The sequence below is a fragment of the Sitophilus oryzae genome, unplaced genomic scaffold, assembly GCF_002938485.1.
Source record: "Sitophilus oryzae breed Bouriz unplaced genomic scaffold, Soryzae_2.0 scaffold_556_pilon_pilon, whole genome shotgun sequence".
NCBI classification, from domain to species: Eukaryota; Metazoa; Arthropoda; class Insecta; order Coleoptera; family Curculionidae; genus Sitophilus; species Sitophilus oryzae.
Genome location: NW_022147147.1, coordinates 107,082 through 130,270, shown reverse-complemented (window position 1 = coordinate 130,270; position 23,189 = coordinate 107,082). Strand labels below are relative to the sequence as shown.

Below are 23,189 nucleotides of genomic sequence, written 5' to 3'. Positions count from 1 at the left end.
ACTCCCCGTCTGTCCATAACAGAAGACGGTCGATATGTCGAACACCTGTAGCAAAATTTCATGTCTTGGTTTGCTATTTATTTTTATTGTTATTAGATATAGTTTAAATGTGTTGATGTTGGTTAAATATATTTTAAATTGTTATAAAATTCTGCATCTCTCATAACAAATATTATTTTCGTTTTAATTGATGCTCACAGCTTGAATTTTTTGCATTATAGCCGGTGCCGTTCAAAGCCTACTCATATAAAGCGGGCAAATTTTTATATACTCTATATCTCGAAGAGGAATCGAGCAAAATATCAAGTGTGATATTTTTGGAAAGGTAATTTTAAATTCTTTTCAATAAACTAAAAATATACAGGGTGTCCCATATAAAAAATCAAATTTTCTGTTGATAATTCTTAAATTGTTAATTTTAAAAAAAGTATACTTAAACTATAAAATTCTACGTAAAAAGGTACTTTGGAAATGTTTTCATAAAAATACAAAATTTTCCATAGCAAAAAAGTTACAGCGATTTATTAAAAATGCATATTTTTGAAAAACATCCCGTAACTCCGAAACGGTAACAGATATCGATATGTGGTTTTCACCATCATGTTTTTGACAAAAATTGAGCTCCAGACACCGATATTAGTTTTTGTCTATCTCCTATAGAAAAGGGTTTTTCCATTAAAAGCGTCGAATTTGACCCACCCGGTACAATAAAAAGTATGGAACTGATACGAAACGGAAGCTTAAGTATAGCGTCAATATAATAAAAAATACGGAACGGATATGGAATGGAAACGGAAGGTATAGTGAGAATCAACCTTTAAGTTGGTTTCCTGTTGAGAAGCAGAACGGTTCTGGTCCAATAAGTAGGGGGAGTGTTCATTTCTATTCTAGCTAGATCGTTTGTTTTTTCATTAACTTCTATCCCTTGATGGGCTGACACCCCAGGTATAGACAATATCTATTATACATTATGTACAAGTTTGAAATACTCTGTACTTATTTGCCTTATTTTAAAATTAATATAAATGTTTTTTTCAGTATATTAACTCAACCTCGGCGATTTCCTCTTGTATATACGTTTACGAGGATTAATTCAAAGACCTCTTTCGAGGTCGATATCAGGTATTCTGACAGTAATTACAATTTAATATTTTACGGTGACACCGTGACACCCGCTAAGTATCGCGCCGACCATATCATTGACCGTGACTTTTAAATAATCGCATAAGAATTTTACGATAGCCATCGATATTGTGTTTCGCATTATTTGTCCGAACGCGTTTTATTTTTTTTTAATTTATAAGCCATATTACCAATTTAATAACTTCATAAACGCTGTGACCAATTGCAAATTGCATTTATTTGTTCTGCCTTCCAATTTTTCACATTTCTGAAATTTATATTCATTTGGCATCCAGCTTAATTTTCTTTAGGTCCTGTTTTATATACAGGGTGTTTCAAAAAACATGTACCATCTTTGTACATGTTTTGTGCCAGTGTTGTACCAACACTGGCACAAAAAACGGGAACCTTAAAATTTTCATGTTCTCTAGTGGACCGATTTTGATGATTTTTTAAGCAATTCTAGCTAAATTATCAGTGGCGGACTAAAGGGGGGGGGGGGCGGAAGGGGCGGTCCGCCCCGGGCCCCGTCTTTTAGGGGGCCTCCGAATCTTAATAAATAATTTTTTATTCAACTGGCAAACAAGGCCAATATGTGTTCAGTAGTTATGAAACAGTTTGTAGGGGGAGTATGCAAACCATGCGTATACTCTGTTTTTTTTCTCAGGTAAGATTTCGACAGACGATGACAGAAGAAAAACAGATGACGTCCAATACCAATCTATTTATTTTACTAAAAAAAGTTTCTAATAATTTTTAAGTTAACTATGGATGGGTTTAAATATAAATCCGTCATACGTCGTCTCTTGTTGTTTATAACCAGTTTTATTGGTTTATTTCAAAAATGACAGATCGTATTTCAATTTTATTGGTTTGACGAAACGATAAACGACAAACCGACGCCGATGCGTATGAACGCGCCTTTAGATTTTTGACGCTTGTCAAAGTTTTGCCAAATTAGAGGTTATAATTTTGTGTCAACTGTTGTCAGTTTTGTCAAATACCCTGCGTTTTGGAAGATGATGCATTTTGATTCGTGTTATTACGTGTGTTTTGTGTCTTTTGAAGTAAATTGGAGGAAAAATCGAGTGAAAATTAACTGTAGACCCAGAGCACAGTTTATGGTTAATACACGCTGCCCAGGCAAAAAGTCTTATACACCAATAAAGTTACCATCATTAAAGTTCGTATACCATCTTGTCGTAGACAAGTGCATCTCGAATATGGTAGAAGGACCATACTAAACACATACTAAAAACTGGAGTAGCTGTAAAATATCGACATCACACGATACGTAAATAATGGATTTTAGTAATGCCAAAGGTACTGGTTTAAAAAATTATGATTAAAGTTAATTAATCAACCTTTAAGGTACCTATAAAATTTGCTAAGTGTTATTAATAATAAAATAGATTGTTTTATTTATGTTGTTTTATTTATTCCTGCGGAATATTACAAATTTGTATTTGTACGTAAGTTATATTGATAAATATAATCATAAATGCTGGAAGTTTCATAAAGCTTGAAAGTAAGAAATAGTTCTTTTTTATATTTTCTTGGTATGTGGTGTCTTGTTCTTGTTTGTTTTGTATTAACACATACTGTTTTTTATTAAATTAATTAACTCGATTACATTTTTTCAGTTTTATACAGTTTAAACAATATTTTGAAGTAATCACTTGTCAGTCAAATTTTAAATATAATAATTTTCTGCTATGCGTTCCAGTTGTACCAACTTATTTCTTTGTAAAATAAAATAAACTACTTTAAAATTAAAATGACAGACACATCTATCACTGTCAAGGATCTTCTCGTTGGACAGGCTATACTAAGGGCTGGCAAAGGTTAGTCTTGGGTCGATATTTCCGTATGTAAGAAGAGTACAATGCGTTTATAATGTACTGAACACAGAGAGGACAGCAAACACGTTGCCAAACGTATGAAATAAACCGAGAAACTGTGCACATCGCTAAGAGGCGTGGAAGGGGATATAGCAGATTTGTCGACTTGTGTCTAGCCCTAGCAGGCAACTATTAAGCCCAACCAATCACGTTAGAGTTTTTGACAAACACAAATGAATTAACACCCTTCAAATAACCACGCTAACCAACCTGATTGGTCAAGCTTAAAAGTTGACTGTTAGGGCTAGACACTTCTATTTGTCGCAGTTGACCGGTCGACCCAATCAATACCTCTGTCAGTACTTAAAGTTCTAGGGAAAGGTGTACGTCATGCGTTCAGCTTCACGATTTAATTACGTTTCGTGATACTTAATTTGTTTATTTATTAACGAGTCGTTGTAAATTTCCCTATAGCTTGAATTTTTTTAAGGGCAAGCTAGAAACACTTGCATTTTTGGTAAAAATAAGTGGAATTGAGTGGGTGTTCGATAGTGGTCGCGCTATTAGAACTCTGAATTCAAAAATCGATATCTCCAAATCTATTAGAAATAATAGATTGTAGTTTTTTCAAGAACTTTGTTAATATTTCTGCTGTATTTTCTTTGTAGACAGTATGTGAAAATCTTTATCAATAAAAAATTACACGATTGCTCAAAATTGCTATGCTCTAAAAGTAAATGGATGGATTGTTTACAATTTTTGAATGGAAAAAACAACCTTATCGAATTTTTCTTATGTAAACATATTGTAAAATATCCGTTCTTGAAAATAAAAAAAAGTTTCAATATCTAAAGTGGTTCTTGAGTTATGGCCTGTTATGTGTTAAAAAGTTGAGTTTTTAAATTATCGTGATTACTGACGTTTTCGTTATAAAAAAATGACACCCTAACGATATCCTTATAATTCCATTTCAGATGCTCAGAAACATGTCTAATGATTTTATCTAGTTATCTCTTGAAAAAAAAGTCTTTTAAAAATAAGCGATTTGCGATCGTGATTTTACTTTACTTGATAGGGAAAGGCGTATCGGCAACGCCGCAACAGCACACCGTCGCGCGTCGCGTCGGTCGGTCGCATTTCTCTCACTCCGACTTAATAAGATCCCTATGCGATTTACTTCCACACATGTAAATTCCGACCCAAAAGTAACAGTTGCCAGCACGGTATACTATTTTATAAGTGTATTGATGAGGACCTAAAATCGATGCTAAAATTGCTGTAAATCTATTGAGATATATCAAAATCAAAAAATAAAATATCGGCAAAAGACGTATCTAGATGATAAAATGATTTTTACATTCCTTTTACATTAGCTACAAATTATTTAAAAAATCATCAAAATTGGCCCACTAGAACAAAATATATTAAACTTAAAAAAACATCAATATTTTAAGGTGCGCCCGTTTTTCGTACTACCCGTTATTTTTTTTTTTTTAGTATATGAAATTGTTTTCTACAAATCTTAAAATACAATGCACACAAGGTTCATAAATATTTTATATCAATATGTAAATACAGCATTAACATGTATGATATAAGAAACGTGTAGATATATTTTTAAAGATCTACCAGTTTTGTTCGTGAATCGCTTTCGGCTACATAACATTAATGTTTCTTTTTAATTTCAGATCATGATTAAGCAATTAATTTCAAATAAACAACCAAGGGGAGTCACAAGAAAAAATACTAAAAGGGATTCACAAACATGTTCAATTTTAACACGTTTCAAATCGTTTTGTCTTTTCAGCTTATTACTAAATTTTCCTATAACAGAAGAGTCTTTAAAATTTAAATTAGTTTTAACTATTATTTAATTTTAGATATATTCAAAGAATTCAAGTAGAAGAATATATTATAGATTTAGGACAACTAATACACACGCTCGGGATCTTTACTACCAGAAATCAACAGAAGAATTAAGTTAGCGTGTTGTACTTACGGAAGAAACTCAATCATATTCAAATTTAGAATGCCACTCTATCTAAAGAAGAAAACATTCGACCAATGTGTACTACCAGTCATGACCTATGCATGCGAAACCTGGACACTCAAACGGACATGAAGTGGCAACTGCAGGTCGCACAACGCTCAATTTAAAAAAATGTGCTAGGAATTACCAAGAGAAACCGTAAAAGTATAGAGTGGATACGACAAAAAACTCACCTATACTCTGTCCAACGACAAAATCCTTGACAGTGATAGATGTGTCTGTCATTTTAATTTCAAAGGAGTTTATTTTATTTTACAAAGAAATAAGTTGGTATAGTCTATAAAATGAATAACTTTGAATTTTGACCGTTATTTTTTACCAACATGGCAAATATAAAATCCCGCTGTCAAAACAGTTACTGATATTCTTTAAATTGAGTGCCTGAACGAATCAGATAGGTAACTCTTTTTACTTTCGTGAAATAGAAAAGGAAAATAATAAAACAAGTGACTTTCTCTTCTTGCAAAAATCAACACGAAATGTCATAATGGACAAAAGTAAAATGTCATCAGCTTTTGACATTTCTAAATATTAGACCAATGCCGTCTCTAATAGAACAGCCTCGGAGCGAGATTTATGATGTCACGCTAGTTAGATACTACGGATTAATAAATATGTTGGAGAATACATGGAAAACATAATTATTCCTCGTATTTTTAGTTTGTATTTTAAAAATGATATAGTTTACAAGAAATATACATAATATACAGTTAGTAAATACAATATAATATATACCTATTTATAGTAATAAATACTTTGGCAAATAAACTATGAACCATACAAATGCAGCAAATGTTTTACAATATACAAATAATGAATAGGTGGTACATAAGATAATGGGTAAAATGTAAAATATATTTTAAATTTTGGTGTTCGAAAATCGATCTAATTTAACAAAACACATTCAATATCTACTAATAGTGATGTATTATTATTTGCATTCACAAAATTTATTTATATATTATAATGTTTACTGCAATTAATAAACTAATATAAATATAAACTTGTCAAAAGATGACCACATATTTTTTTAAATTATTATTCTTAACACATAAACTATCTACTTTGACTATGGAGTACGATTTCAGCCATATTGTAAAACATTTGCTGCATTTGTATGGTTCATAGTTTATCTGCCAAAGTATTTATTACTATAAATAGGTATATATATTGTATTTATTAACTGTATATTATGTATATTTCATGTAAACTATATAATTTTTAAAATACAAACCAAAAATACGAGGAATAATTATGTTTTCCATGTATTCTACCACATATTTATTAATCTGTAGTATCTAACTAGCGTGACGTCATAAATCTCGTTCCGAGGCTGTTCTATTAGAGACGGCATTGCGTCAGCATGGCCGCAAGTTACTAACCTAATAAAATTAACACTAGAAAAGCCCGCGGGAACTGTCAAATTCAAAGTTATTCGTTTTACAGACTATACAATTGGAACGCATATCTAATATATTTAAATTTTGATTGACAAGCAACTACTTGTTGCTTTGTACTTTAGCATTGTTAGTTAACCAACTTTATATATAGGCCAGTGCAAATAATTTTGAATTTGCAAAAATTTTTAGAAAGCTGCGACCATTGAAAATAGTTAGCATTAGTATCCCTTATTAACATACTAAAAGCCCCCATTTGTCCGGTGTGTGCGTCATCAAAAAAAATCGGCCGCCATCTTGAATTTTGGTACTTTTTGGGAAAAAATGTAAATAACTCGAAAACGGTGTGCGTTATAGCGCAAAACCTCAAAAGGTAACAATTAAAGAGAATAAAAAACTCTATCAGAACCAATATAAAATAGTTTATTATCCTAACGCAGTGACGTACAAAAAATTTTTGAAAGTCGAGCAATTTTAAAAAGGAATCACCGAAATGCAAATTACTAATTTATTAAGCTTATTAAAAAATAACATAGATATTTAGCATCAATATCCACTAAAATACAATCCTTGTAACATTTTCAAGAAATATTTATTGGTGGTTTAATAATATTTTAAAACTAACAAAAATTGTAATATCTATCCTTTACTAAATACATGTGTACTAACCACAACTTGTTTTTAAAAATACAGTGACAATTTAAAAAATTAGGCTACAGGTTGGAAGAAAAAAAATAAAATGTAATAAAGTGCTTATTTGCGAATGTCTTTTTGACATGAATATCATCTACGATCTTAACACTTTTTCATTATGATAAATACATTATAAACATACACCCCTACAAATCGAACAACAATAATTAAAGTATGCCCATTTTAATAAAAATGTGTTACCAACTTGTAAGCTAACTTTTCAAATTGTCATCTCTAGAAAGTTTACAATTTTATTCGATTTGTTCTTCATCGACCGATATTTGTTTGTTGTCGCAAGAAATTGCAGTTACCACACAAGCTTGAACATGGATTTTAAACATGTACATAGTTTATTACATCCAGATTTGCAACTACAGTAAATCATTTTCAATACAAATTCTGGTGCCACTGCGTTTGACATTGTTTTTGGAACTAAGGTATCCGTTTTTTTTTGCTCCATCCCCATTCTGTTGCCTCTTTTCCGTTATTTAGCCAATACTGCATTTGTAAATAATACAACTCTCTAGTTCTCTGTGTCTCTGGGCACCGAATATTAACTGTAAACTATGGTCTGGCTCAACACTTAATTCCCTCGAGTTTTCCTCCACTTAATTTTAAAAAACACGAAACACAAGTAACAACTATGGAGTGTACTACACAGTCCATAGTAACAACACAGTCCAAAATGCAAAATATTTATCATTTCTATTTGACACTTTGAATAAGAAGACTAAGGAAGGAGCATATCAAAAATCTTAGGTACACCGCGATGGGCCTCAAATATGGCCGACTTAAATTCCGGTTTATCAGTGTCGTTCTAATTTTATTTAAAAAATGTAAAACTATGATGTAGGGTAGACGTGAGGTAGACTCAATAATTTGTTGTTTTATTTTACGTTGTGAATAAAATGTTGGTAGTTATTAAAATTGTTATAAAAATATATAATTCTAATAAAAATAGATAAGTTATAATAAGTATTTATTACCACAAACATCCGATACGCTACTGAAGCAGGTAAGTCAAATTAACGTATCTAAATTCTTTGACATCTAATCTTTGACAAGTAATAAATAAAAGCAAAAATGCAAGAAAAATATATAATTTAGTTAATTTAAGTGAATTTCATAAATGATCGGTTTACTACACGTATGTATAGTATATAGTCACTTACTAGCGAAAAGTTGTTCCATTATTTCACTCAATTTTTGCCGAGATCTACCGCATGCTACACAACCAACTATTTTAGAGTCTTTTTCGATAAATCGCGATAGTGTCACTGTTAATTAAAGTGCTGCCACAATTTCCATCTAGATTTACTACCTTTATACAACTATCAGTAGTAGAATAAATAATAAATAACATAAAATAAGCTCCGTAAAGACTGACAAATCCACAAAATTTCAAATCAAATTCAAATGTGTCAAATGAATCGTCAAACAAAACTGTCAAGGATCCCACCCTAGAGTGCTTTTATGGTGCATTTTCCGCCCACCATGCATGAATACATGGATAGCATTATACTCCTTCCCTAGTCTTCTTATTCAAAGGTTCATACGCATCGGCGTCCGTTTATCGTTCATCGTTCCGTCAAACCAATAATATTGAAATATGATCTATCATTTTTTAAATTAGCCAACAAACTGGTTAAAAACAAGAGACGACGCATGACGTATTTATTTATAAACTAATCCATAGCTAATTTAAAAAATACTAAAAACTTTTTTAGTTAAATAAATGGATTGGTATGGATGTCATCCGCTTTTTTCTGTCATCGTCTGTCGAAATCTTACCCGAGAAAAAAAAACAGTATAATAGATGCCATCCACAGAGTCAAATCCCTCAAATGGCAATGGACAGGACACCTAGCAAGAAGAACGGACAACAGATGGACCACAAAAATTACAACATGGGATCCACGAGGCATTAAGAGACCTAATCTGCATAGCCAACAATAGACAAAAATGGGCCCAAATACAAAGAGAGTATATGAGGGAGACTAGACCATAATTGGAAATGGTTAAATAAGCTGAAAATAATGATGATATTGATTTAAGTCTTTACAAACATGATTTGACTTGAAAACGAAATGATTTAAGTCATTTAAACTTTATGTTGAAATTAACTTAACTTAAGATTTAAATCATATTGGTTTTAGAAATAACTTAAGACATGTCATGACTGACTTGTTGCAGCTCTCTGAGCTTACCTTATATTTACAAATCGTATCGGCGATCTCCTCATCCAACTTATTGATGAAATCCAGCGTGGCCTTCACTTCGGGCGTATTCTTTAGAAACTGGAAACTTTTCCCATCGACTGGGGCTGTTGCTCTTTCGGGAGGCGATATTTTTCGAAGGGATTTCAGGGAGGAACAGGATTTTAAGGATCGCAACTTGTCAAGTAGCCCTTCGTAAAAGTTTTCGGGATAGGACATCTTCGGGACACGGTTCTCTATCGAAAATGTTTACAAACTTTTATTAAAATGGCATTAAAAATGTGTTCGTACTCGTGAATCGTAATAAGGGCTATATTAATTTTGACGATGGATCTCTTTTACGTCAAAATTCAATTATCTAAGCTGGATATTGTTCAAGTATATTTATATACAGAGTGACTTACGGCGGTGAACCTATAATCGCTGTCGGTATTCTTTAATTCTAAGTATTCTTTAATTTTTTTGAAAATTTGGATTTTTACAAACTGCTTCATCCATCTAAATTACAATAGTACTATTTGTGTTATTTTAAATAGTAGCATAGTAGTAGTAGTAGTAGTATAGTAGTATAATAGTAGTAAATAGTAATAATAGTAGTAGTTAAAAATAGTAGTATTTGTGTTGTGGAATTTATGACACGAAAACTTAAAGAGGAATACCAAGTTTGGGGAATCGGATGAAACAGCAATAAAACTGGATAATGAATACATACAAACATGTAACGAATACAAATACCTAGGCGTTACTTTCGATAAATCCGGGAAAGACGACAACGAAATAAGCTCGAGAATAGTCAAGGCCAGAAATGCAATAAAATGTCTGAATAAGATACTCTGGCTCTGGAGTAACGAAATAGGTAAAGACAGAAAACTAAAGATTTATGATGTTAACAGAGAATAACAAAAGAAAATTACTGGCGGTAGAAATGGACGCGTTAAGGAGATCAGCACGAATATCAAGGCTGGACAGAGTACGAATTGAAACAATCAGGGACAAAATGGTTAGACAAAAAACTATAGTAGAGAAAATAGAGATCGAGTGTCCAACTGAAGTGGTATGGACATGTGAGAAGGATGGACAACACGCGACTGCCTCTGAAGGTACTAAACTGGCTTTCACAAAAGAGAAGGAAACAGGGAAGACCAAGGACAAACTGTGTGGAAGGTGTCAAGAAGGCGATGAGCTCAAGGGATCTGCGTGGCGGAGACTGGAATGAATGAAATCAATGGCGCCTAGGCACCACACAACGTCGAAGAACGTTTTAAAAGCGATTCTTATACATGAATAGTAGTAATAGTAGTAGTTAAAAATAGTAGTATTTATGTTGTTTAAAATAGAACACCGAGTATATTATTACATTTTACGAAACTGCTTCCATTTTCCATAGTTTTTCTACTATAAAAAAAACATGTGGTAATATCTAATCGTTTCCTTATGACTGATCGAATATATCAACTTTCCTTACCCTATAATTCAAATTTCAACTGTAAATATGCTCAATTCATGATTTTACCATTGCTTATTCAAGAGCATGTTTTTGTTAATTTTACACATGTTATAGATACTTTTTATCTCAAAACCTACTAGCAAAAGGTATATTACAGTATATAGAAAAATTAGGAGAATATGAAGGTCGTTTCCAGAAATTTAATAACATACCTGATATTCCATTTAAGATTACAAATATACTACTACTTCTTAAATGATGCAGCAACAATATGTCACGCTGAAAATAATTTAAATAGATGGAGCAGGCGCCTTTATGTAATAATACAAATTTTAAAAAAATCCTATCACCGGCAATTCGGTTCTTATTAAAGGTCTAACCTACAATCGCCGTGAATCACCCTCTATCCTCTATAGTATATTTCTAAAATACAGGGTGTAAATGGATATATAAAATAAAAATCGGGAAGTGAATGCATTTTTTTTTCTATTTCGCGTTTTCCTACAATTTAGATAAGTAAAGATGTTGTAAGAGTGTATAAGATACTAAGTGAACAAATAATCTTTAAAGTTGAAAAGAATTAAAACCAAATATCGGAAATAATAAATAACAATGTAACATCTGGATAACTTGAAGAAGGAAATTTTTTACGCTTTTTGCTTCTATAAGAAATTATAAAACGACGTACAAGTATAATTTGAAAGTTTATTTAAAATTAAGTAATTTATGTTCATTTGGTAAGTCTTTATTCAATTTTAAATAAATACACTAATTCTAAATGAATCATAGTTACACCGAATTGTTTTTGTAAAATGTGAGTTATTTTTTCATAAAAATTTATTGGATATATCACGCAAACGCTGCAGTAATTATTAATTTCCTAACAAACAGAAACAATAACTTAATAAAATTTAGCCTTGCGAAACACACAACTACATAGGTACATACATATATTTTTTTAATTTTCAAGTATCACTGTAAACAAATATAGCAAATTAGTATGCTGCGATTAGTATATCATTAAATAAATTTTATATATATAAAATTATATACAATTTATTAATATTTACATTATTATTTTAAAGGTAAATACCACAATTTTTAGTTATTAGGGGAAAGGCCTAATACAGTACCATCTCATAAATCGTACCTCTTCAATATCTGGTTTATAATAATTATTGCATTGGCGAGGTCTAAATGGGAAGAGGTTTAAATATCGATAGGGTACACCTTAGCCCTCTTAGATTCGCAGACGATATAGTCTTGCTGAGCACCGATGTTCAATAACTGAACACCATGCTAAAGTAACTAAATGACTAATACCAGAAAATAGGCCTTAAAATGAACTTAAATACGACCAATAAGATAATGAGCAACAATAGCCATAACATTACCGTAGACAACGTTGTTATTAAAAATGTAGATCATTACAAAATCAAGCTGGGTAAAGAGAACCAAAATACGGAGATTCGGCGCAGGATCCATTTGGAATATGAGTGATATTTTCGAAGATCAAAAGGTGCCCATCAACCTAAAGAAAAAGGCATAGGACAGCGTCATCCTACCTGCGTTTACGTATACCGTAGCTTAAGACATGTGGCATAACAGGGTCCAGACTGATTGCCCCAAAAAGTCATACTATGAAGACCAAAGGGAACTACAAGAGGTGTGGGCCGACCAAAAAAGAGATGGGTCCATGACGTCAAAACAAGGGCAGGAAAACAATGGTTAGAGAAAAAAGAAGACGAAGAAGAAGAATTTTTAATAATGTTGTCTAAACGATGCCTCTGTATGGTTAAGTTGCTCAATTTGTACAAGTACCAGCACAGTTTAGGAAAGTAGCGACTCTTTTACGTCTTTTAAATCTGCAAGTACAGCAAGTGCTACAAATGGATTTTGGATGGGTAGTTTTTGGCTTGTAGACAGCAATGTTCACACAATTGTTGATTTGAGGTACATGTTGATCTGCACACTGAACTGACAATAGTAGTCGTAAAAGCAGATAAAAAGAATGGTCCAGAAGAGATGAGTTTATGATATTTATTGATAAGCCTGATGGGAAACCTCTTTAATATTATGGTTAAGTATAAATATGTAGATATATTTCAGATGGTACGATAGATATAGGAAGCCTAGTAGTACGATTTCGGCAACCGGATCGTACTATTTGCAATGATTTTGAAAAACTTATATTTCTGTTAATATAATGCTAATACAACTCCCAGTCCTCACAACTACCCAGACCAAAAAATTTAGCATTTTTTTAACTTTTGTACAAGGCGCCCAAGTAGCATTTTCACGACTTGCGATCACATGTTTACTAAACACAACGTTGGATTAGTTACAAAAAATAGTTAGCTCCTTACCTTGGATACTAAAATAAATTTAAACGTTTTTATAACGTTGTGCCGACGTTGGACTAGTACTACAGCAAAGTAGAAGCTTCTGCGACGTCGAATAAACTTTGTCTTGTAACCTTTTTTGCTTAAGCGATCTTTAGGTGATTCGGACAACGTAGTTACAACGTTGGACAATATAGAGTTTTCCGACGTCAGTTTCAGGACCTATTCCAACGTTATGCAAATGTCGTCTGTTTTACTAATTCCAACGTTGTTTAGATTTCCTTATTCTTACGTTGGTAGGACGTCGAGTCACTACCTTTTTGCAACTGTATTGAACCATAACCTTAAATCTTAAATTTTCACTTCATTGATCTGTTAAGTCAGACAGTTCAGTGCTGTTTTTGTTTTTATAGAAAAATACTTAATTTAAATGGGACATAAGAAAGGTACATATAAAACTAAATTTAAATATTCATCGACATATATTACCGATAGTTTATCCACTCCCTCGTTTATTTAGATTATAGAGGGCGGCACAAGCTAGACTCTAGGATGACTAAATTAGGCAATCTTGCGACTAGTATACTACCTGTTAAGGCCGAACTGCGACTTTATTAGTCCAGTATGCGACTTGCGACTACTCGAACTACTCCATCTTAATCTCCAGAACAACAAAGTGAAAGCCGCCATGTTGTTAAATAAAAAAATGTTTCGTTCCTAAAATAGCAATTCCTGCTTTTTGAATACATTAACTTGAAATATTTGACCCTAAAAAACACGCGGAAACAATTTTTTCGACTGCGAATAAATTATTCTCATTTTACTAAAAAAGAATTCAAGAAAATTTTTAAAACTTCTTTAATTTTAAGGCCCATTAGTATTTTTCAAAGTAGAAACAATACATTTATCAATAAAATTGTTTGCATTTAACTTTTTTGCCTTGGGTAACGAGTTACAGAGTCGGTTAAAGTGTTTCAATAATTATGATCTTCAAACATCCTCCACACTTAAATACTTTTGTTTTGTTTTCCTTCACTGCCATCTGACATATATGTCTCTAACTAAATCATAAAAATAATATTTTTACTATAATTATCCCAATTTAGGATAAAACGCGACTTAGACGCCATATTAGTTATGTATTTCTGTGAATTAGGATTTTAAACAACGTTGCAGTTTGTACTAAATTAGGCTTCTAGCCAACGTCGGTATCCAACGTCGTTTCGACCCGAAAATTATTCTCCAAACTAGTGCAGACTAGGGTTGGCACGAGGTTGTGCCGACGTTGCGCCCCGACGTTTGGTCGCGTGACACAACGTTGTCCCGACGTCCAAATGCTGCTTGGGCGGTACGGTTTTATTCTACTGTCCCCTATATCATTATATAAATATTATCTACAGAATTACATACAATTCTTGTTTAATGCGTTACTAATTTAAATGTAAATACTAAATACCACAACATTTAATTATTACTATGTAGTGTTTTGAATGACGATAATTAATTAATATTACCAAATAGTTTTTTCTTTACTTTAAAAATACTTTTGATTGATTCGTCTGCGTAATTTTATTACACTAGTCTAAACGTGATCTTTTTGCTTAACCTAGTCAGGATGGACAAATATGTATTAATTATAGAAAAAAACGGCATGGAATGGCAACCGTAATGAGACGGCTAATTAGAAACGTTTAACCAATTTTCTCGATTTTTCTGCTAAACAAAGTATGTCAAGTAAAACTGACCTAAAATGGAATAGAAAACGTTTTACAAAAAAGTGTAATCGTTTAGCAATTTGAGTCAATTTATTCAATAAGGTGATTGTTATTTTATAAAAAAACACTTCCATTTTTTAAAACAAAACCAACAAATTTGCAACATTTTGTATGCATAATTTCGTTATTAATGGACTTTAAACTAATATATTGTCACCATAGTAGAACAATACAGCAAAAGTCAACATCATCGCGAGACTGCGCAGACCTATTGAAAAACACTTCTTTAGAAAGACCCTTTTGTCATGTTTGTATATGCTGATGTGCATCAATTTCATTTACATAAAAAAAAGATAAAACCTTAAGTAATAAACTATAATTTTACCAATTTTTTCATATTCACTCTTTGTTTCACTTTTTTGTATAAGCATTGACTTATATGCATAGTTGTTTTTGTAAATTATACTTTGTAAAATACATCTGACCAGCAGGAAAATTACACCTTAAAATTTTCGTGCATTTTAATGTTCAATCTATTTTGTTCTGGAGGGTATTCCAACCAATATATTCTTATCAAGCTGCGCACGCATGCAATCAAATAGTCGGCCAATCGGTATATTTTTTTTCTTTAGTAGGAAAAGGAATGTGTTAACGGATCTAGGCAAAAAACAAGATTGTGTATTTTTAGGTGATTAATATTTCAATATATTTTTTTCTTTCTGGATAATGATCTTAAGACAATACATCCTTGAGTGTTTAAAACAAAGAAATACAATTTTTCATTGAACTGAAAGTGTTATATAACTACATAATTTAACAAAAAAATTATTATTACATATAATTAGAAAAAATCTTAAAATACGATATTATATGAAAACACGACATTAGCCTTAAAATAGCAACTGTATAATTCTATTATCACAAATAACTAAAATTCTAATTAGAAATCATAACAATTTTGCCAGTATAGCAATGATGGAAGATTGACTTTAGATATTTTAATTCAGAAAAAATATTCAATAATTTCCGAAATTCATACATATTTATTTCTCGTTGTAAATAATTTGAATATATAATCGTTGATTGAAAGATTCTTCAATCAACCATATAATATCATTCTATTTATATTCACAATGATGAACCGCATTTTAAACATCATTCTGAATATAAAAACTAGGAACTATTTAAAATTAAATATCTTTTTTATATGTATAGTTTTTTTTTAATTTTTTTGTACACTATGTCCGAAAAAAATAGCGATCATATAAAAAACACTACATTATATACATACATTATATACATACAAATAATATATAGGGTTGTTCACCACATACGACACGGAGTATTGTAGCTAAACGATTAGATTTTTACAAGTTTTGGGTTCGTTGAAGGACTATTAGAGCTACAATTTAAAAATATTTTTACAAGATACAGAGTGTCCCAAATAAATAAAAAATATCAAAGTTGTATTCCAGTATTCAAATTACATTAATTGACTGTTTGCGTTGATTAATAATAATTGCTCCAAAAACTAAAAAACTAAATTTTTTATGTGTATTAGACAGTGTCACAACAGTGTGGTATTTTTTACCTATCTCTTCAAGTTTCCGTAGAAAATGCAGTTTCTTGTAATTTAAAACTCATTTATCAATATACCCATGGAATACTGACATTTTAGATTATTTTTAAATATGTACCAAATTTTTAAAGAGTACAGATACTAATAGTGTCGATATAGTTCGTTTATTTCATTAAAAAATAAAAAAAAACTGTTTAAATATTTGTTAAAGAGGACCAATTAATATGATTCCAGTATTCAAACTACATTAATTGACTGTTTGCGTTGATTAGTAATAATTGCTACAAATACTAAAAAACTGAATTATGTATGTGTATTAGACAGTGTGGTAAAAAGTAACACCTTAAAAACGATATTTCATTTTTTGACAAATGCTTATTTGTAACAACAGAAACATTCATTTTTATAACTTATTATTATATTGATTTCTGATTCAAATCCACATTTATTTAGAATAATTTATTCACGAATATAATTAAGTATGTAATTAATTAGTATTTGGGCGGAAATAATGGTGGTATATATAATTAATGGTATACTCTTATGAAGATTTAAATAGTTTTCTTTTTGCATACAAATGGGCTAGTAATATTATCATTTTGCTAAAAACGATAATATTACTAGCCTGTACATTTTGTACATTTGTTGCTTTAAAAACAATCTAAAATGTCAATATTCCATGGGTATATTGATAAATGAGGTCTAAATGATAAAAAACTGCATTTTCTACGAAACCTTGAAGGGATAGGTAAAAAGTGGTAGAATACAATTTGATAGACAATTAAATTATGCATCTGATTCTCCTGAAATATATAGTGCGTTCCATTTAAATTAAACAAGTTATTGCCGTTTAAAGCTAGTAAGTATTTAAAATAAAATTTTAGACACTCTGTATAAGGTAGTATAATTTTTATTATTGCAACACAATAACTGATCAATAAATAAACTTCAGTAAATATTTAGTATTAAAAACTTTGATACCCTTGGAGAAATGAAGCCTTAAAATTTTTACTGCAATTTCACAAAATTGAAAATATTTCAAAAACGGTAAGGTTTAAGTGTGATAAACCTTAATAAAATTTACCTTTATTCATATCGTAGAATCTAAAAATAGAATAATATACAGGGTGTTCCATTTAAAAAAATACAACTATAGCATTTTTTACTTATTTGGGACACTCTGTATCTTGTAAAATTATTTCTAAATTGTAGCTCTAATAGTCCTTCAACGAACCCAAAACTTAAAATTTGTAAAAATCCAATCGTTTAGCTACAATACTCCATGTCGTACTATGTTGTGAACAACCCTGTAGAGACATCCTGTTAAAATTAGCCAATCTTGGTTATAAAATTGTAAAAAAATACTAGCAGGTTAACGCTTTTAAAAATTAGTTGTAAATATATAATAGGTATGTACAATGGTATATAATTTGACAGTTCATTTAAAATTGTAATTGTCATTTGGAGTTTAAAAAAGCTATGTAACAGGTACATAAATACATATATACTAATTTTACATTTATGTTAGCTTCATAAAGATTATTTAAATGTCAATCTATCGTGCGTCAGAGTTATTTTATTGGTCCCAGATATTATTTCTATTCACATTATATAATACCTATAATATTTTTGGCAGCATGCTCAATCATAATATTTATAATTAACAGATCCCAAATTGATAATTTATTTAATTCAAATGGACTTTTTCTACCTATAATATCTCTCAATCTCATATATTTAGAGAAAAAATAAATATACTTAAGAGTTCCAATAGCAACACTTCGAAATAGTTTTTATGAACTTTGATATTACTACTAAGCCCCATCTACACATTACGTTTTGCCTTACATCTTACTCGTTCAAGGAAAAACGTATCAACTTAAACCTAAGTGTATGGGAGCCTTTACAGTAAGTATACGCTTCCAAATTCTGGACTTTGCCAGACATAATATAATACATATCCATACGATCGAAAAAAAAATTTCATTCAACACTATCTCATTCATTTTTTAATGGCCCTTACTGCTGGTTAGCCTTAAGAGAGAGAACGTTGTAATTCATTTTTATATTGAGTAAAAATTATTTTTAAAATTGGAGAATTTTTTTGATAGATATTTGTGTGTCTGGAAACGTTCTAGCCTTTTTTAGTCTTTCGATAAATCAGTGTTATGATTTGAAGTTTTATGTTAATTAAAGCCGTCTTTGACGCCGTTTTCTTTTCGATCATATGGTATCATTACTTTAGTAGTCACTATTTAGCTGCTAAAGTTTTTATATTGTTAACTCGCAGAAACCTGTACGGTTGAAGTACTCTAATAATTACTTATGTATAATAATCAATACAAGAACGCTACATACTGAGGAACCTTCATACTTCTATCGACCTACCGGCAGCTGCCTCTTCTAAGGAGGTCAAGTTCAAGGCACCTTTCATAGGTCGCCAGTCCTCCAAGCTCATACGTTTCGTGTTGTAGTTCGACGGTACGGGCGCGTACTCTTCATCCGATGTCTTTGATTCGTCCAATTGTGACGACGGTACTTCCAGTCTGGACGCCAACAGTCGATCATCTAAATTAAGTCAAAAAAATGTAAATAGCTGCTTGGTATTCCATAGAAGGTCGTAATAAGAAATACCGGATGCGTCTCGAAAATGGCTCACCCCTATTAGGTAATCCTAAGGATAAAACACCTCCACTGGAAAAGTCATTTATGAAATTTCTTGTAAAGATTGTAATGAGAAATATGTTGGGCAAACTAGAAGATCAATATTAACTAGATTTAAAGAACATTTAGCTCAGATAAGATATGGTAGACCGGATAAATCTTGCGTTGCTGAACATATAGTTGATAAAGAACATTATATAGATCTTAATAATTGAAAATTAATTAAACAAGTCTCAAATTACAGGCAATTAGATGCATATGAAAGCATCAGAATTAATAATTGTATAGATAGTATGAACAGAGACAACGGTCCAGTTCTCTGTTCCTACTACTCTAGTTGCGGAAATTTAATTGTTACGCTCGGTGGGCTCTGACTGGGCTGGCTAGAACTTGCCACACCCACTCGGTGCCCACTGAGCGGGTATATAAACGCTCAAATTGTAGATAGTAGTTTAGTCTTAATCATCTGCTGATGATGCTAACATGGTTAGCAAAACGCGCGTCCAAAAGTTTAAAAGTATTTTTGTAAAAAATTTTTGGTGTATTGTGGTGATTTTGTGTTTCATTTTGCTGTTTACCCCTATGACTTTTTTATTTTTTCAGATAAAAAACGAGATTTGGTATGTTAGTATATGACATAAATTAGGATTAATTGACGAATTCAATTGTTTTTGGTCACTCCCGGTTTTACCGGAAATAAGAATAATTTACAATTTCTGATTTTTAACTGACACCCTCGGTATTTTTTTACTTTATTCCATATAAAATGACACTCTGAATAGAATGGCATATCATATATCAACTTTTGACATTTTCACTTTAAAAAAATCGTATTTTCAATCTAAAAATACTAATTTTTAATCAAGGAGCCTTGGAAAAATAGTTTTGATCGTCTAATGTTTTTCCTGTCTTATCCTGGCCGGTTAAAAATGCCAATATCGTATTTTTAATCATATCTGAACCAAAATGCAATTTTTTACAAATAATTTGGTACCACACACTCGGTATTTCGAGTCAACTTGTCGTTATGAATCGCATGTTACAATTTCAAATAAACCATATGCGAAAATGTCAAAATATATGAAATATTTTTCTATTCAGAGTGTCATTTTCTATCGAATAAAGTAGAAAATATACTGAGAGTGCCATTTAAAAATCAAAAGGTGTAGTCATTTCCGGTGAAACACGAACAATCCTATTTTATGTCATATACTAACCTACCAAATCTCGTTTTTTTATCTGAAAAAATAATAAAATATATAACTAAATAATATCTAACTCTATAATCTATGTGACGGATTCATGTAGAAAGATAACATTAAGTACTTTTTGTTTATTATTAGTTTTATTAAAATGTCAAGGTTTTATCAAAAGAATCTGGCATAATAGCGTTTATCACCAACCTAAGTCTTTTGAAGTACCAGCAACTGGTGGAATCGAAGATATCGACGGTCTCTGAACGTTTATATTAGGAGATGATCGTTTTCTGTTCTTCACTTTGGTTTTCCTTTTACAGGCATGCCTCAGTTTCAGTCTTTCGTCGTCTGAACTATTTTCGGTATTGAGATCTTCACTGGATATCCATATTTCGTCTTCCTGGAAATATAAAAGAATTTATTAGTACAAGCGCCGAAAAATAATTGATATAAATTATTGATATATTAGTTAATCAATAAGTTGATATCTGATTAATAGTCAATATTTCAAATCTCAAATTTTCTATTGTTATTGATTACAATCGGGGTATGGGATTCACACAGATTTGCTGAGGGCCAACTCCGATTGACTTCTTCAAAGCACTCAACCAAGGGTAAAATATTTCTACCACCAGATCAGATAGTCCTAGAATATCTCCAACAAAAAGAAAGATATCGATATGAATCAAAAAACAAACTATAGTCTGTCCAACGAGAAGATCCTTGACAGTGATAGATGTGTCTGTCATTTTAATTTCAATGTAGTTTATTTTGTTTTACAAAGAAATAAGTTGGTACAACTGGAACGCATAGCAAGAAATAGCAGGAAATTAATATATGTATTTAAAATTTGACTGACAAGTAACTTGTGAAAAAATATTGTGAAAAAAACTGTATAAAACTGAAAAAATGTTATCGAGTTATTTTATTTAATAAAAAACGGTATGTGTTAATACAAAACAAACAAAAACAAGACCACCACATACCAAAAAATATAAAAATGAACTATTTCTTACTTTCACGCTTTATGAAACTTCCCGCATTTATGATTATATTTATCAATATAACTTATGTACAAATACAAATTTGTAATATTCCGCAGGAATAAATAAAATAACATAAATAAAACAAACTATTTTATTAATAATAACACTTACCAAATTTTATACCTCACAGGTTGATTAATTAACATTAATCTTAATTTTTTTTAAACCAGTACCTTTTGACATTATTTTTCTGCAGTACTAAAATCCATTATTTACCTATCGTGTTATGTCGATATTTTACAGCTACTCAAGTTTTTAGTATGTGTTTAGTATGGTCTTTCTACCATATTCGAGATGCACTTACCTACGACGAGATGGTATACGAACTTTATTGATAGTAACTTTATTGGTGTATCTGTATAAGACTTTCTGCCTGGGCAGCGAGTATTAACCATAAACTGTGCTCTGGGATCTACAGTTAATTTTCACTCGATTTTTCCTCCACTTGACTTCAAAAGACAGTAAACACACGTAATAACACGAATCAAAATGCATCATCTTCCAAAACGCAGGGTATTTGACAAAAGTTGTCACAAAATTATAACCTATAATTTGGCAAGACTTTGACAAACGTCAAAAATCTAAAGGCGACTTCATACGCATCGGCGTCCGTTTGTCGTTCATCGTTCCGTCAAACCAATAAAATTGAAATACGATCTGTCATTTTTGAAATAAGCCAATAAAACTGGTTAAAAACAACAAATGACGACGCATGACGAATTTATATTTAAACCCATCCATAGTTAACTTAAAAATTATTAGAAACTTTTTTTAGTAAAATAAATAGATTGGTATGGGACGTCATTTGCTTTTCTTCTGTCATCGTCTGTCGAAATCTTACCTGAGAAAAAAAACAGAGCCATAAAACAGAGTATATCAAGAAAAGATTCACCTTCGTGATAAAGTAGTTTTTAAACTCTTTACTTTGTTAAACCATTTCACAGGGTATTTCAAAGTTTCGCCCAGTTTTATGTCTTTTACAACTCAGTACTGTATCAATAAAATCTAAACCTATAAACACATAGATAAGGATCAATCATATCAAGGTAACATTAGGTAGCTCGCAATTAATATAATTTATTAATAGTAGTAACTACGTTAACAAGCAGATATTAAACGAATTGTTGGTACCAAACAATTACCACGAATTATAAAAACATATTCAGTGCGGTGCTTTCTGCTAACCACTTTAGTCCTCAATTATCAAGGTGTTGTCGTTATTTACAATGCCATCATTGTGTTCGAGATACAATTAATATACACAAGACAATTAATTATGTATATATCGAAATAGTTTTAAAAAAGCGTTAATATGTAGTGTCAATAATCTCCTTTGAATCGCTAATTAGTATAGTCTGAATGTAATTGTGCTTTTAGCAATATGTACATATAAATTTACATTGCTATGAAAATTAGATACAGGTGATGCCTGAGTTTATTCTATAAGAAATAAATAAAAAAATCTTATATTTTAACGAAATTAAATATAGCGAATTTTAGAAGAAACTGTCAAACGAAACAAGCTTTAAATGTTTCTTTACAGTCCTTAATTTAATGTGTAATATAACTAAAATATCTGCGTTACAACCTAGTACCTATGTGTCAAATAAAAGAGGAATATCCACTCCCCTCTATACATATAGAGTATATTATGCATATGTATATAGTCTATAAAATGAATAACTTTGAATTTTGACCGTTATTTTTTACCAACATGGCAAATATAAAATCCCTCTATCAAAAAAGTTACTGATATTCTTTAAGTATTCTTTAAATTGAGTGCCTGAACGAATCAGATAGGTAACTCTTTTTACTTTCGTGAAATAGAAAAGGAAAATAATAAAACAAGTGACAGTTCTTCCTCTTCTTGCAAAAATCAAC

At 31.0% G+C, this 23,189-nt stretch overlaps 1 protein-coding gene across 1 annotated transcript in view; it reads right to left on the bottom strand.

Moving 5' to 3' along the window:
* LOC115887217 overlaps positions 1-23,189 on the bottom strand; it is a 72,783-nt gene that overhangs the window by 10,478 nt on the left and 39,116 nt on the right. The window contains exons 3-5 of the mRNA XM_030906584.1: positions 20,470-20,662; positions 18,791-18,970; positions 9,311-9,555 (exon numbers count right to left, since the gene is read on the bottom strand). Of these exons, the coding sequence (XP_030762444.1) occupies positions 9,311-9,555; positions 18,791-18,970; positions 20,470-20,662 (618 nt within the window). The remainder of the gene's footprint in view (positions 1-9,310; positions 9,556-18,790; positions 18,971-20,469; positions 20,663-23,189) is intronic.